The 14909-nt window shown below is 37.3% G+C and overlaps 1 protein-coding gene across 2 annotated transcripts in view; it reads left to right on the top strand.

Moving 5' to 3' along the window:
* LOC117293969 (serine/threonine-protein kinase DCLK1-like) overlaps nucleotides 1-14396 on the top strand; it is a 58837-nt gene extending 44441 nt beyond the window's left edge. For both annotated transcript variants that reach the window (XM_033776482.1, XM_033776481.1), the window contains exons 8-14: nucleotides 7626-7683; nucleotides 8429-8548; nucleotides 9170-9450; nucleotides 11692-11769; nucleotides 12400-12577; nucleotides 13269-13379; nucleotides 13936-14396. In XM_033776482.1, the coding sequence (XP_033632373.1) occupies nucleotides 7626-7683; nucleotides 8429-8548; nucleotides 9170-9450; nucleotides 11692-11769; nucleotides 12400-12577; nucleotides 13269-13379; nucleotides 13936-14040 (931 nt within the window). In that variant the 3' untranslated portion in view covers nucleotides 14041-14396. The remainder of the gene's footprint in view (nucleotides 1-7625; nucleotides 7684-8428; nucleotides 8549-9169; nucleotides 9451-11691; nucleotides 11770-12399; nucleotides 12578-13268; nucleotides 13380-13935) is intronic.
* Nucleotides 14397-14909: the final 513 nt, after the last annotated feature.

The raw sequence follows: 14909 nt of genomic DNA, 5'->3' as shown, positions 1-14909 counted from the left end.
TATAAACAAAACATTTCTTCCAGGAAAAAAAAATCATGGATGATTCATGTATCATTTAATTTGTCATTATTTCAGCACAATGTATGTGTATGTAAGCCTTTTGTGGCCCACTGGTGCAGTTTTGCTATGTTGTTGTTTAAGTTGCTTATATGCTTTTGGTGCTGTGTATTATTTTCATGCTACATTTTGATTTCCCACTTGTGTGCAAATTTTCTATCATCAATTTTTTTTTTGCAATTTAACAGAGTTTAATATTTGGCAACGAAAGTAGATCTTTCGTTAAGATTATGAGTACCTATTAATGCTGTTTATGATGATTTATTATATAGCAAGATATTTCGTCATTGAATAAGTTTTAAAAGTAGTAAGTAGTTGTTATTAAGTGAGTCCAGGGAGAAGAGTGGGCATGATTAAAAACATTGGTAACACCTTTCAACTTAACAGATATCAGCGGGTTACCAGTCAAAAGTTGTACACATGGCATGGTAGCTTGGCTGGTAACCATATTCTGCTTAGCACAATTTTGTTGTACGTGCTTAAAGCAGCTCTATGCAATTGTGCCCTGGCCTCTTGTCACTGGGTACGCTTGATGATCCATCGGTCATGTCATCTCGCACAAAATGCCAGGCTCAGGAATTTGAATCACATTAGAATGTTGTGTATACAGTGCAAATCACAAATCAGTTTAGTAAAATCAAAAGTTTCAGTCAGAAATTTCAGGAAATGAAATCGAGACTATTTCTATATGTATTTGGTTTGCAGTAACACCATGTGTGTATCGACTTGCCATGTAGTTTTTGTTCTTTGAGACTTTGTCTTGCTTGAGACTATTTCGCATTCACCATTCTGGCTGGATGTAAAGCTTTTTGGAGTGTCGTATAAGAGAAGTGTCGTATATCAAGGGTTGAATAGAATGAGTCATTGACCCTCCTGCAGCTGAATGGCGTAGTGGATGACTTTGTAAGACAACGTGTGTGTTGCACGTTGTGTTTTTATGGTCTTTAGGTTCCAGAAAGGCTTATGATTGTGTCTCATAATTTTGACCTCAAAGTACTAATCTCACAATACAAAAGAAATCCATGAAGCCCAAAATGAGATCATCAGAGTCTTGGCAGAACACGTTAAAGGCACTGGACATGTTTGGTAATTATTGAAAATAAATATCAGCATAAAAACTTACTTGATACCAAGCAATGGAGAGCTGTTGATAGTATAAAACATTGTGAGAAACGACTCCCTCTGGAGTTGTAGTTTTTGAGAAAGAGGTAATTTCTGACAAAAAAAATTAAATCTGAAAAAGACTTCAGGCCTGAAGCCTTTTTATATATAGGCATCTAAAAAGAACACACAACTGTGCAACAAGGGTGTTTTTTTCTTTTATTCTTTTCTTGCAACTTGGATGACCAATTGGTCCCAAATTTTCTCAGATTTGTTGATTTATACATGTTGAGACACATCAAGTAAGAAGACCCGTCTTCGACAATTACCAAGCGTGTTCAGGGGTGGATTTCACAAAGGTAGTCCTAACTTAAGACTAGTCCTAAGCAATGCTAAGAGATAGGACTGGTCCTAAAGTAGGACCAGTAACTCATCCTAACTTAGGACTGGTCCTATCTCTTAGCATTGCCTAGGACTAGTCCTAAGTTAGGACTACCTTTGTGAAATCCACTCTAGTACCTTTATGGCAAATTTCAGAGTTGGCTTCTATTCTGATAACCACTGTGACAGAAGTTTCAATAGACCTCTTGCAATGGCATAGAGGGTGACTTCATCCTACTTATGAAGTCATGTGCAAAACGTTCCATTCAGACATTTATATTGAAGGTGTTCCCCTCTTTAAAACTCTGTTGATGTCTTGACGATCTAAATGCGGCATCATGACTTCATCGATCAAGCCCTGCAAGTCACTTCACAAGTGTTTACCACTCATACCCCGACTGACTCGATCGCCGTTCAGGTCCATGCGAGACAGGCGCCACACTTCTCGAAATATTACAATCTCTACTCAGTGAAAATTTGTACAATATTGATTGCACTTAGAGCTTTTAGAGAGAAATGACAATTTACTGCAAGATAAACACCATAGGCTCTCTCTAGTAGACATACATGTAAGCATTTGCCTGTAGTCTCCTCCTCAAGTTATATTACCGGTCTGAATCACTGGTACCGCTCCCACCATAGACTACTTCATAAATACTAGGTACGCGTGCCTTGGCCCTTGATTGTGATGCTGGGGTCAATTTCACAGTTAGGTAGTCCTTGGAGATATAAAAGTGATGGCTAGTCCTAAGTTAGGACGAGTAACTCGTCCTAACTCGAGATAAGACTAGTCTTAACTCTTTGTGAAATCCACCCCTGGTCTTGTTAGTGATCAAGCTTGTCGGTAACCAGACCACAATGCACCTCATTCTATGGCTAACGCATACGCACTGCGTATTTGCAAAGAAGTCTATATCTGTAAGTTTTATTAAAACAAAACAAAAGGTTTCAAGGTCAACACCCAGGTTTCTATTGTGTAAAGCTGTTAAAGTAACATTTTCTGCTAAGCAAAATGTACTAGGGAACCAGCCACAAACGGCAAGCATTACATTGTATTTTGGCTGATAGTGATAACCACTTTCTGCTCAGATGTATTTTCTGTACTAAGCAGTTTTTTTTTTGCGTAACAGCTTTATGAAATTTGGCCCTCTATGTTATTTTTTAAAAATGCCACGGAAACAACTTTGCTAAGCAGGGATAAATCAATGTGTTTTTAATCATTGCATTGTAATGTTATTTCCTACAAAGCATACAATGTGCATAGTAAAGTAGCTAATGCTTGTATGCTTTGTCAACATTTTTCGCTTGAGCCAGTGAGCACAAAATTTATTATAAAACTTAATTTTTATAAAAGAAAACAAAGACAAAAGGCATCTATCAGAAACAAATTATTTTAAATCAAGATATTCAATATTAAATATTTGTATATTTCATACCTTAAACATCTAGTAAATGTAAGACTTATAATAATGCGCTTGTTTTGGTGAAAATGACAAAATAATTTTGAAATTAAGCTTTTTTGGCGCAGGTTGAAACTATGAAATTATCATGAATATGTAAAATATTACTTGAGCTTCTCTTCTAAAACTTTATTTATTGAAATGATCGTACTTTGGAAAGTTTTAAAAAGTATTTATTAATTAATCCTATTCGGTTACTATGAGAGTGGAAAATATCTTATTATTAAGCAATTTCTACAAACGATTTCGGTCATGTGTAAAACATTTGTTGGTTTTTCAGTATTGTAGCATTAGACCAGTCATGTGAAGTTACTATGTAAATATAACGGTATTCAGCAACTAATGAATTGTCAGAAAAGATTTCATAATTTGTACATTTTAGTTATTTCTAAAATCAGTGGATGTCAAGTGCAATGTATGTTTAGGGAACGCAGGAACGTAGATGTTTGAATCTGTTTTGATGTATTGAATGATTAACTTGAACAAAGATTTGTAGATTCAGTGCTCACTGCTAGATAACAAAAGATCTGTTTCCCAAATTAATTTTGACATTTAAAATGTTGTTTCTTCAGAAAATTACTATTTTTGATTTTATAAAATAATTATGTCGGTGTTGAAATATTTACTTTGAGAGTGACGAAGTATTGCCACTGAATTCCCTTGCAGGTATTTTCCCAAGGGAATGTTTTTAAAATCTTTGTTGAATTTCAAGATCTTCTTGACCAAAATGAAACGTTTAAACAAAATTGTATATTTTCATGTGCAACAACCAGAGAGACCAGTTTACATTTTTTTGCCTGGGAACTATTGAACTTTGGGAACCAGGGCTCATCCTTAATGTTTTTCAGTTCTTCAAAGGAATATAAATTTCTGAATTTTAAACTAATAACATTTAAAGGTGCTACCACATCCATCGTTCTAAGAACAACTTCATGCATTGAAACTTTACCTTTAGGCTGGCCTACAAAAATGTGCATAGCACTCCGCCCCAAGTCAAATTCCCACCATGGCAAAATTAATCCAATACCAGATTGGATTAGTGGCCATCGAGCCCCCATTGGCAAATTATTCCCCGTCTTTGTGGCAAACTGCTCTTTGCATATCTGCCCTCATAATTGGGTTTGAAGTATTTTGATCCACATGCTTGTCAGAGGTATGAGATAGGTGTATGGAACTGTTCTGTGGAAACAAAAGCTTCTTTAATGCATTCAGTATATATTTATGTTACCATGGTTGGAAGCGCTTCGGGTGTGAAAAGTGCTATACAAAGACTGGTTATTATTATTATTATATTAATATGAACTGTTGCCATTTCTACTGTTACTCTGTACAATTTGAATTCTGAAAAGAACACTGGCTGGCTTCAAAGACATATTGATAAATTTGATCATCTTTATTCATCGGAAACATTGCCTGGAGCATTTAAAACTGAAATCACAAATAGAATATAATCCAGTGGTTGTTTGCTCATGTTTTTTTTTTTAAAGGTTTCAAACAAATGCCTCAAAAGCCACAATATCTTCATTTCAGTATATACCAGCTGAAACACAAAATGCTTTGAGGCCAGGTATTGTAAGCATTCAATTTCAGCACCAATGGTCCTTACTTGTGTCATATACTTGGTTGCTTTATATACCAATAAAACTGTGCTGTTTGCATGATGTGAAGGCAGTGGCATGGTGTTTTCTGTGTATGGTTTTATTTTGGCGTAGCTTCTTTTTTTTCTCTTCGTTGGGCACATTTTTTGTTTCTTAAAGTCTGTACCCGCCACTTCTCTCCACCCCTCCTCACGCCATGGTAGGTTTTTGCACAATTAAAATCAACTTGTCCCTTGCAGCTAGCAATCAGATATTACATTCACAATCCATACCATTTGCAAACCACTTTGAGAGACCAAGGATATTTTTTTCCTACTCTGAGGTTATTTCTAGGAGGTTTGGGTTTTACATTTTGCACAGCGTCATTTCCACATTCAGTCTTCAGGCATTTTTGCAATGAAATCCACTTACCTGAGCCTGTCACATTGCACTTAGTTCCACTCTGCTTAAATATTGCCGGACGATTGTCACAAAACACTGATTCATTGTACATTATGCAGACTCCCTGAGCACACATTTAACTTTTTTCCTAAACGGCAGAAAGACTTTATCCACCTGTCAATTTTAACTTAATCTTCACTTGTCCCAACTTATTACTAGATATAAAAGTCGTGGGGCTGGTGGTTTAAATTCCTTTATGAACAAAAAAGTTAATGGCCTGATATTTGGGCCCTAGCAGAGTCTTTCTTGAAGGCTAAACTCATTTACATGTATGTAGGTTTTTTTGTAATGGCTACTGATGTGCCAGTTTCTGGTTCATTCGCCATTTTGATATGAGCATTTTTCTTTCCAAAGTCACATTGAACAATTTTAATCTCAAATTTAACGAATTCAGTGCCCTATTTACTATAAATTTATAAAAATTCGAGAAAAAATCTTTAACATTAAACATATTCATATTACACAAGGGAGCAGGTATAAAAATTTACCAAAAAGGCACTACAAATACCCCAAAAAGACGCAGAGAAAAGACATTAAAACGAACAGTCAATTTAAAAACTAAAAACAAAAACTAAACACTGGGCCAGCCAGAGAATTGTTAAGAAAACAGAACACCACAGATAAAAACACTAAGATTTGTGATTAAGCAGACTAGTCAATTTGGGGATACAACTGTTGTTATATCAACTGGTTCTACGTTTAACGGCAGTGAGCTGAGCAGCATTTGTAAGGTGGTTGTTCCTATTAGGGGGAAGCCATCATATAAAAAGACTTGCAAGCAAACCTCCAAAATAGAGCTAAGCTGCTTTAAACAGACTGTTAAAAGGCTGTGTCACACTAGGCAATTAACAGGCAACCAGTTACAGGCAATCTCCGAGAAGTAAACACATTCACCTCTCAATTTTGATGTTTTAATCTCCTAGCATCCATAGTCGAAAAAAATGGATACTGGGCTATCTTCAGGAAAGAAAACATCACCCTTTCAATGTCATGGGACTGTGAGGCTGAGTTAAAAACATCTTTTGTGCCACTACCTGCAATAAACAGTATTTACATAATGAAATCCACCTAAAAAGACGCTCAGGGCGCAGAAATGTGCATTTGGTTGAGTTAGTTTCTTTCAAGTTGCCTATAAAACTGCTTCATGTGACAATAAGTCCCTGAAATCCATTGAAATACTGAATATATCACCATAGTGGCTGCATTCACTCAGACATGCCTCTTGTGTCATTCCTATACCATTGAATCGCCCTGAAACCAGTTCTGGGCAAATTTGAATTGGAACAAAGCCACGGAGACATTCATCAGATGTGACACACACGCTCCCGGAACAAAATCAAACATTGACCGAGCTGTGGTGTAGACCGTGAATAGATTAGATTCTCTTTGACACATTGATTAAATTACATTGATTCAAAACATGATTAAATTGAACATGCTCCATAAAGAATGTCTAATATAAAAAAAAAATAGACCCCTGGTGATGAAACGTGGTTTACGGGTGGAATTTTGTCCAAATGGAAATAGCTTTCTATAGTGCGCTGATGACACTGAGCTTGATTTCTTATAAAGCAGTTGAGATCAGTAATTTGTGAGATGTGGACAAATATCTAATATCTAGCAGAAATGGGTTTATACTATACAGATTCAAAACCTGTACATTATGTTGTGTCATGGCGGAGCGTTTAAGCACACGGGACTCAAATTCTGGTGTTTCTGATCTGCAAAGTGTTGGTTCGAGTTCCGATCTTAACACTTGTGTCCTTAAGCAAGATGCTAACCCATTATTGGTTCGTCCTGTGGATGGGTTGCAAACCAGCACACTTTTGCCGCAGGGTTTTTGCCATGGTTGTCTGCATTAAAGGAACATGTCCTTGGATCGGTCGAGTTGGTCTTTGAAAAGCGTTTGTAACGGTTTGTTATAAAATGCATATGGGTAGAAAGATGTTGTAAATGTAGAACACAATGATCCACACAAACATGCCTGGAAATTGCACGGTTTTTCTTTTACCTCGTCGACTAACGCGGTCGGCCATTTCTGGGAGTCAAGTTTTTTACTCGCATAATCGGCCGACCGTGTTAGTTTGCACAGTAAAAGGAAAACCACGCAATTTCGAGGCAAATTTGTGTGGATCATTGTATTCTACTTTTAAAAAACATCTTTCCACCCACATGCATTTTATATAAAAAAAACAGTTACAAAAGCTTTTTATAGACCAACTCGTCCGATCCAAGGCAACAGGTTCCTTTAAGTTGTAAACCATTACAGGGTGTGCTACAAGTACCAACATACATGTATTTAAATGGTCTTGTTCCAAACATAGCTTTGCATACATGAAGAAAAAACTGATAAGTGACCCAAGTTCTTATGACTGAATCATTGGAGTGAGGGGTCGATTCCCGGGCATGACACTTGTGTGCTTGTGCAATTAAGGCACTTAACCATAATGAAATCTCTGGAAAAGTTAAGTCAAACTAAATTTCATTCCTTGAGACATTTATTAACAAATTAAACAGGAAACCAAATGTAATAAGGAAAAGACTTGATCTTTTGATTAAATTGGAAGTTTCACTAAACAATTCACAGGATCAACATGGAGGAATTTGCCCTAAAAATCATCAACAAGAGGAAATGTATCGGAAAGGTAAGAACTATAAAGTACATCTTTACTTTTCACCATCAGTGATTTTGTAGCACTGCTTTGCTGTGCATTTAAGTTGTAAATCATGCACTATTCTTGTTGTCTTTGGAAATTTCAAATACAAATTCTGCAACAAAGAACCATTCAAACCATAAACAAGCTCAAAGGTGGGTGACTTCTCAAAGCTTATTTTTGTCACAACTGGAACTTTTACATAGGTCTATTTGAGGTCACTATTGTAAGAGCTGTAACAATGATGCAAATATAGGGCAGATATTCGATTCAGCCCTGTATACAGACCTGTGCAAGTCTCGCTCATATTCAACATTTTTTTAGGATCATTTTGGTTTGGCAAGCATTTTGCATTAATGCGTGAAGGAAACATCTCTTAGGTCTCGAACAAAAGGCGAGACTAATGCACAGTCCATACACATTCCAAAATGGGGCTGATTTAACTGGCCAGAGACACTGCCAGGTTTTATACCCTGACGAAGGAACCACTTTCAGGGATATTGAGAGTCCCTAGTTTGTCACTTTTAGCATGACAGCGACAACACTTATGTGAAAATGTCTTCTTACTTGAAAGGTAAACTTAATTTATGATAACTGCTTTACAAATAAAAAATACAAGTTTTCAAAGGAACTTAAGCTGATACTTCTTAATGTACCACTAAACTTAACTTCACATACCTCTACCATATTGTCAAAAGCATTTTGCAGTTCAAATGGTGTTTTTTTGCTTTTGAAGGAGAAAATGATAGAGAATGAAGTGTCCATCCTTCGCATGGTTCAACATCCAAACATCATTCGTCTTATTGAAGATTTTGATACTCAAGATGAGCTTTTCCTTGTCATGGAGTTGGTCAAGGTAAGAGTCTGGGTTCAGACATTAGTTTGTAGGACAGGGGAGGGAGATTTAGAATTGTACACTGCCAAATGAAATCCCTTTTGGACTCTACGGCTGAAGCCAGAGACTCTCAGGAAAAATAACCTTGAAGCAGCCAAGAGCCCAATGGGGAGACAAGGAAGAAAGTTACAGGTGCGGGACTTAAAACATTGCATACAAAGGTGGAGCCTACTACATGGGTTCAAAATGGCCTTATAACACAGTTCAAATTTTCCACACTACGCATATTGGGTCTTTTCAAGGGACGTGTAAATTATTGTGGTATTCAAAAGAGCAAATGTCTTAAATATTGGGATTGAAAACATGTTTAAAGGCATTGAGCAAAATGTTAAAAGTTAATTTTTTTTCAAATCATCACTCCATCTGCGGTCGATCTCATTGATTTTCTTCAAATTTTCTGAATTAGTTTGAATCCCCAATTTGAGCATTCTGGGTCATTTGATTTGTGTGTTTCAGGTCTTTGAAACTTTTGACCTTGCATTTTCTTCTTTAACAGAACGTTGAATAGTGACCTCAAGGATGTTTCGAATGTTTTTTTACCATTAATTACTAATTTACAAGGCTTTATTTTTTTGCATCCAGGGTGGTGACTTGTTCGATGCAATTACTTCTGCCACCAAGTACACTGAGCGTGATGCAAGCTGCATGGTTCACAACCTGTTTAGCGCCCTCAAGTACCTACATACCATGAATATCGTTCATCGCGACATCAAGCCTGAGAATCTCCTGGTTTGTGAGCACGTAGACGGGACCAAATCCCTGAAACTTGGAGACTTTGGTTTGGCGACAAAGGTGACCGGTCCTCTGCGAACTGTTTGCGGGACACCAACTTATGTGGCTCCAGAGATTATACTTGAAACAGGGTAGGTTTATTAATTTAATAATTTTGGTTTTACCCATATCCACTGATGTGTGTTAGCATTGTTTACTCAGTACTTGACCCAAGTTCTGTGAAAAAATCCACAGGCATTTTACTCGGGTGGGATTCGAACCCACGACCGTTGCAATTCCAGAACAGTGTCATACCAACTACCTAGGGTAGGTTTAGTTTTTATGTCAGAGTATAAACCTCTACCAAGAAACTGAAAACCCTGGCTAGATAAATCTAAATCCTTCGTCACTGTCAAGCTCTCTCTTACCCATTGTTAATTAGCCTTGTTGAGATCAGGGCTCAATTTCATAAAGCCTAAGTCTTGACACTTGTGTCCTTATAAGCAAGACACTTAACCATTGCTTCGTCCTTCGGATGGGACGTAAAGCCGTTGGTCCCATGTGTTGTATAACGCATGTAAAAAGAACCCAGTGCAGTGCAAGCACTCATTGAAAAGACAAGGGGTCGCCCCGCGTTCCTGGCTGTGGCTGCTGTATGCGCTGATGTAAGCCATTACATGGTGTGCTAAGGATGTAGGTATAATAATTTCAAAATCTTCTTCCCACTCACCTTGCAGTAAAAACAATTGGCGCTTTGTATCCTTTTGAAAAGGTGCGCTATTTATTATTAGGAATGCTTTACAGAAATAGGTTACCAGCCAAACTTACATTCAGTTTACATTGTTGAAAATGGTGCCCCATTCAATTTCTGCTTAGCAAATGAATTTGTCAAGCAGTATTTGCTTTATGAAATTGGCCCCTGGTGAACACTTTGAGCATGATTTCTACCTCTCCATGCTATGATCGAGTGTACTGTTTGGTTTGGGTGTACACAAACAAATTTACCCAAACCTATTTACCTCAAAATGGCACATACACTGAGTTATAAATTCTCAATATACAAAACCTCTAACAATAAGCTTGTAGGCCTATGTGATTACCATACCAACCACCCTGCACTAATTTACAAGTTATGATTATCATTACAACAAACCCTCTATTAAGGAGCTTGTAGGCCGGTTGACTGCCGTAGTCTTAAATCTTTCAGACACATTTGTCAAGCACTCAGAATACCCATTGGCAAAACTAAAGTGGTAATTCTCATTATACAAAATCTCCATCGATAATTATTTTAGGTATGTTTACTACATTGTCTAGGTCCACATACATGACATAGACCTAATTTGTCAAGCACCCCATATTTCCATTGGCAAAAAAAAATTATCACTCTCATTATACAAAAGTCTCTGATCACGAAGTTATGAGTTGACAAGTGTTGACTGCATGTGTGTCTGGCCTGGGTGGCCTTGAGACATATTTATTTTGTCAAGTTCCCTGTATACCCATTAGCATAACAAGTTGTAATTCTTATAGTATAAAAAGGACCAGACCATGCCTTCCAGCTTCAGTTTTTTTCTTTTAATTTGAATGGATAAAAAAAACAAGATGGCACTGCCATGGAAGATGTGGTCGTGGCCTTCACACAGCAAGTCCCTATCTCGTGTGAGAGGACTCTTAGCATACCCCGCCAACTACACTACTAGCAAACAATCCGTATAGCAGTGCAACTCGCCGTCAAAATGTGGTCCTGAGAATGGAACAGGTTGGAGGAACGCAGAGTATAGTTTTCTGGCGATGGCACGGGATTGGGACTTGAGTCAAGTCTAGCCAGATACTAGCCATAATCTTTCCGCAAGTGACTGGGAAAGAATCAGCATGACTGCCCTGGAGACATTAAAACCTCTCAAGAAGTCTGAATCGAAATTGTGTTAATAAATCCGGAATTTGTGTCATTTTAAAAACTTATGTCCAATTGTCATTTGCTTAAAGGCACTGGACACGTTTGGTAATTGTCAAAGACCAGTATTCTCACTTGGTTTATCCCATAAAATAACAAACCTGTGAACATTTGGTCTCAATTGGTCATTGAAGTTGCAAGAAAATGATGAAAGAAAAAAACCCACCCTTGTACAAAATAGTGTGCTTTCAGATAGGAATAAAAGGCTTCTGTATGGCCAGAAGTTTTTTATTATTTTAGTGAGACATTACCCCTTTTTCAAAAACTACGTTACATCAGAGGGAATCGTTTCTCACAATGTTTTATACTATCAACAGCTCTCCGTTGCTCGTTACCAAGTAGGGTTTTATGCTAATACAAGTTTTGAGTAATTACCGATAGTGTCCAGTGCCTTTAAAGGAGGAAGATTACTGACATATTTTATATTACTTTCCAGATATGGTATGAAGGTTGATGTTTGGGCAGCTGGAGTCATCACCTACATCTTACTCTGTGGATTCCCTCCATTCAGAAAGTAAACTTTGACAATTCCATGAATTTGATTTTCTCATTTTCCTGTTGGTAATGCCACCACTGGAATTATCACCCCTTTCCGTATTTTATAGGCATAACAGTTGTGACAAAAATGCTGGATTGACCCCTTGGTTTGTATTTTGCAAAAGTAAAATTAACAAATTTGCTGGACATATTAATTTTTTTACTTTTTGGCCTAAATGTGATAGAAGTGCTGGACTTCCTGGCGTTGTTTTTTGTTTTACCTTTTTAAGCATAATTGTAGAAACAATTTTTGACTAGGGCTTTTTATGATTTTTAAAATATTTTGCACAAATTTCATAATTTTTTTCTCAATATTTTGCTTTTTTAAAAATAAAATGTTAGAAATAGGGCTTACCCATTGTTCTTAAATTTGTAAAAATTATGGACATATCCCTTGTGATTTAAAACAAAAATTGTTGCAATATTTGCAAATAATTCTTTGCAAACTTAAACTCCTACCTAATGCCAAGATGCAATAATTCCCGGCCAATTGCCAACGTTGAATACCAGCATGTTATCTGTGTATGCTCTTGTCAAGATGATGTTTTCATAAAATCAAATCAAACTATTTACAAAACTAAATACTAATTATTTGTTTACTTTTCAGTGAAAATAATGACCAAGAGGAACTCTTCGATCAGGTCATCTCTGGAACCTTTGAGTACATCTCCCCATACTGGGACTCCATCTCTGAGGTTGCTAAGGATCTAATTTCTTGCATGCTGGAGGTGGATGTAGAAAAGCGATTCACTGCTGCACAAGTGATGGATCACCCATGGGTGTCTGTGAGTATTCTTACCCTACAACTTGTGAAGGCAAAATCTAAAAGTGCACAAATTTTCTTTTCACATACAGCATGCACTTGGTAGACAAAAAGTGGCCACAAATTCCATTGAGCTGCCTTAGGACAAACGTTAACTAAACCTAAATCAAATTTGTATTGACTTTTGGTAATTGACTTTTGGTAAAAGCTTCAGCTTCAGTCTAGTCTTGGTTCAAGACTCTCCTGGATTTGTCACAAGAGGGCGCGCTATCACCCCAAGGCGCTATCAACCATGCACGACTATCACCCCGATCGAGAACCGCTATCTTTAAGACTATCCTGGATTTGTCACATGAGAGTCTTGAATAAGCTTAGTCTTGAACCAAGACTAGCTTCAGTCATGAAGCTAGCTTTCCCAGGCATCTGAAAACACAGTTCTACGCAACATGGGTGTTTTTTCCTTTCATTATTTCTTGCAACTTCTATGACCAATTGCAAAATCTTCACAGATTTGTTATTTTATGCATATAATGGGATAGACCAAGTGAGGGTACTGGTCTTTGACAATCACCAAAAGTATACCCTTTAGCCTTTAAGTTTATTTTTCAAAATTTGTTTGCCTACTTGAGGAGACTTTCTGATTGTTTTTAATTTGTGTATTAATTATGTTTTTTTAAAATTCATTCTTTTGGTCTGATGTTTTCTTTTTCTAGAGCGATGATGGCGGAGTGCGAGTTCCAATCAATTTATCCAGAAAACTGAATTCACATTTCAAAATCAAACCGAAGCCTTCCATCAAAGCTGCTGGAATTGCACTGATAGCTGTAAGTATAGCACAACCCACTTCCCAACAAGAGGCATCGACCCAAGCCAACCATAAAAACAACACAATCTTGTGTTTTCTATCAAACAGTCAAGTGAGACTTTGCTTCCAGTTAATGTTCAAAGACCAACAGGTATCTATCTTCGAGTAGCTTTTTCCCTCAATAAAAAAAAAAGTAAAATTTGAAATTAATTCAGAAGCCCAACTTAGCCTGTATGTCAAGGCTGGCTGTGCTATAGCTAAATTAGGGGCCACCTGCCTGAATGTGATGCAACCCAAGCCACTCAAAGATAGCCCACCAAATCTCTTGCCATGCATTCACTCCGCACAAAGCTCTGGGAGCCCGACCCCCTTCCCCCAACCAACACAAACACAACTCTGTACTGCATTCACTCTGTGGACATCCTTTATTCTCTTAAGTCTACGTAGTACATAAACTCATAAGCCAATAAGACTGTGAGGCCAAGTGTAAAGCACCACATGAAATCAAAGCTATCAACTAAATTGCTAGTATAATTGTTTCTTAAACGCATTCATGATTTTCTTCCTTCCTGAAGGCAACTGCTCTTGACAAAGATGGTAAGTACTTCCAAGGTCGCCGGCCAAGAGAGGGCGCCGATGGGGCAGAGTACACGCCTGACGATGATGAATGCACATACTGAGTAGGTTAGGCAACACCAAAACGGAGATGCTGTGAGGCTAATTTCTTCCTACAAGTTGTCTCATGCTTCATGCTAATGCAAAGACTGCAAAGATTTCTGGTACTGCCAATGATTTGAGAGCATCCTTGCAAAACCTTGAACTTCGGTGGGGTGGGCGGTGCTGGCTAACTGCCCCCTGTATTTATTCAGTTTACTATTTATACTGCCACCTATGTGTTGCATAGCTTATATATGGCCACAAGTTTTCTGAATAATATCCATTCCAATTTTTTTCTGAAAACGAGATTAAGAATCTGAACCTTGGTCTGAAATAAGTAAAAAAAAAAAAAAAAAAAAAAAAAAAAGGAGGATGATTACAAAACATATGCCTTCCCCATAGAAAAAGAAATCGGGATCCCTTTTTTTAAAACCAGGTTTCCGGTGTAGGTCATTCAGAAGAACTGGAAATTTCCCTGCGGGATCCCAGTGGGATAATTCACAACCGGAATCCTGATGGAATTTTTGTACTTGGATTTTTTAAGTGGGAATTTTGGATCCGCATAGGTTAAGTAGCTTAAGTAGCTTCCGTTTTGTGAATATGCATTCCATTTTTGTTCCAAGTCATCTGAAAACAAGATAAAGAGTCTAAATTTTGCCCTGAATGTGTTTTTTTTTTCAAAAATGTGTATATGATGATTACTAAACATGCCTTCCACTGTCATTATCATGTAGGAGGGGCTATTATGATGTGAATTGTTTGGGGTTTGGGGAAGGGGTTTGAGGTAACACTTTAACAGTTATCTGTTAATAAACAAGACTCACACCCTCTGATGTTTGGTGAAGTTTTGTCGAATTTGAATGGATAGGGTTATGTTTTCTCTTTAACTCTG

The sequence above is a fragment of the Asterias rubens genome, chromosome 8 (assembly GCF_902459465.1).
Source record: "Asterias rubens chromosome 8, eAstRub1.3, whole genome shotgun sequence".
NCBI classification, from domain to species: domain Eukaryota; kingdom Metazoa; phylum Echinodermata; class Asteroidea; order Forcipulatida; family Asteriidae; genus Asterias; species Asterias rubens.
Note: the sequence above shows the minus strand (reverse complement) of the source record. Positions and strands in the feature narration are given on the sequence as shown.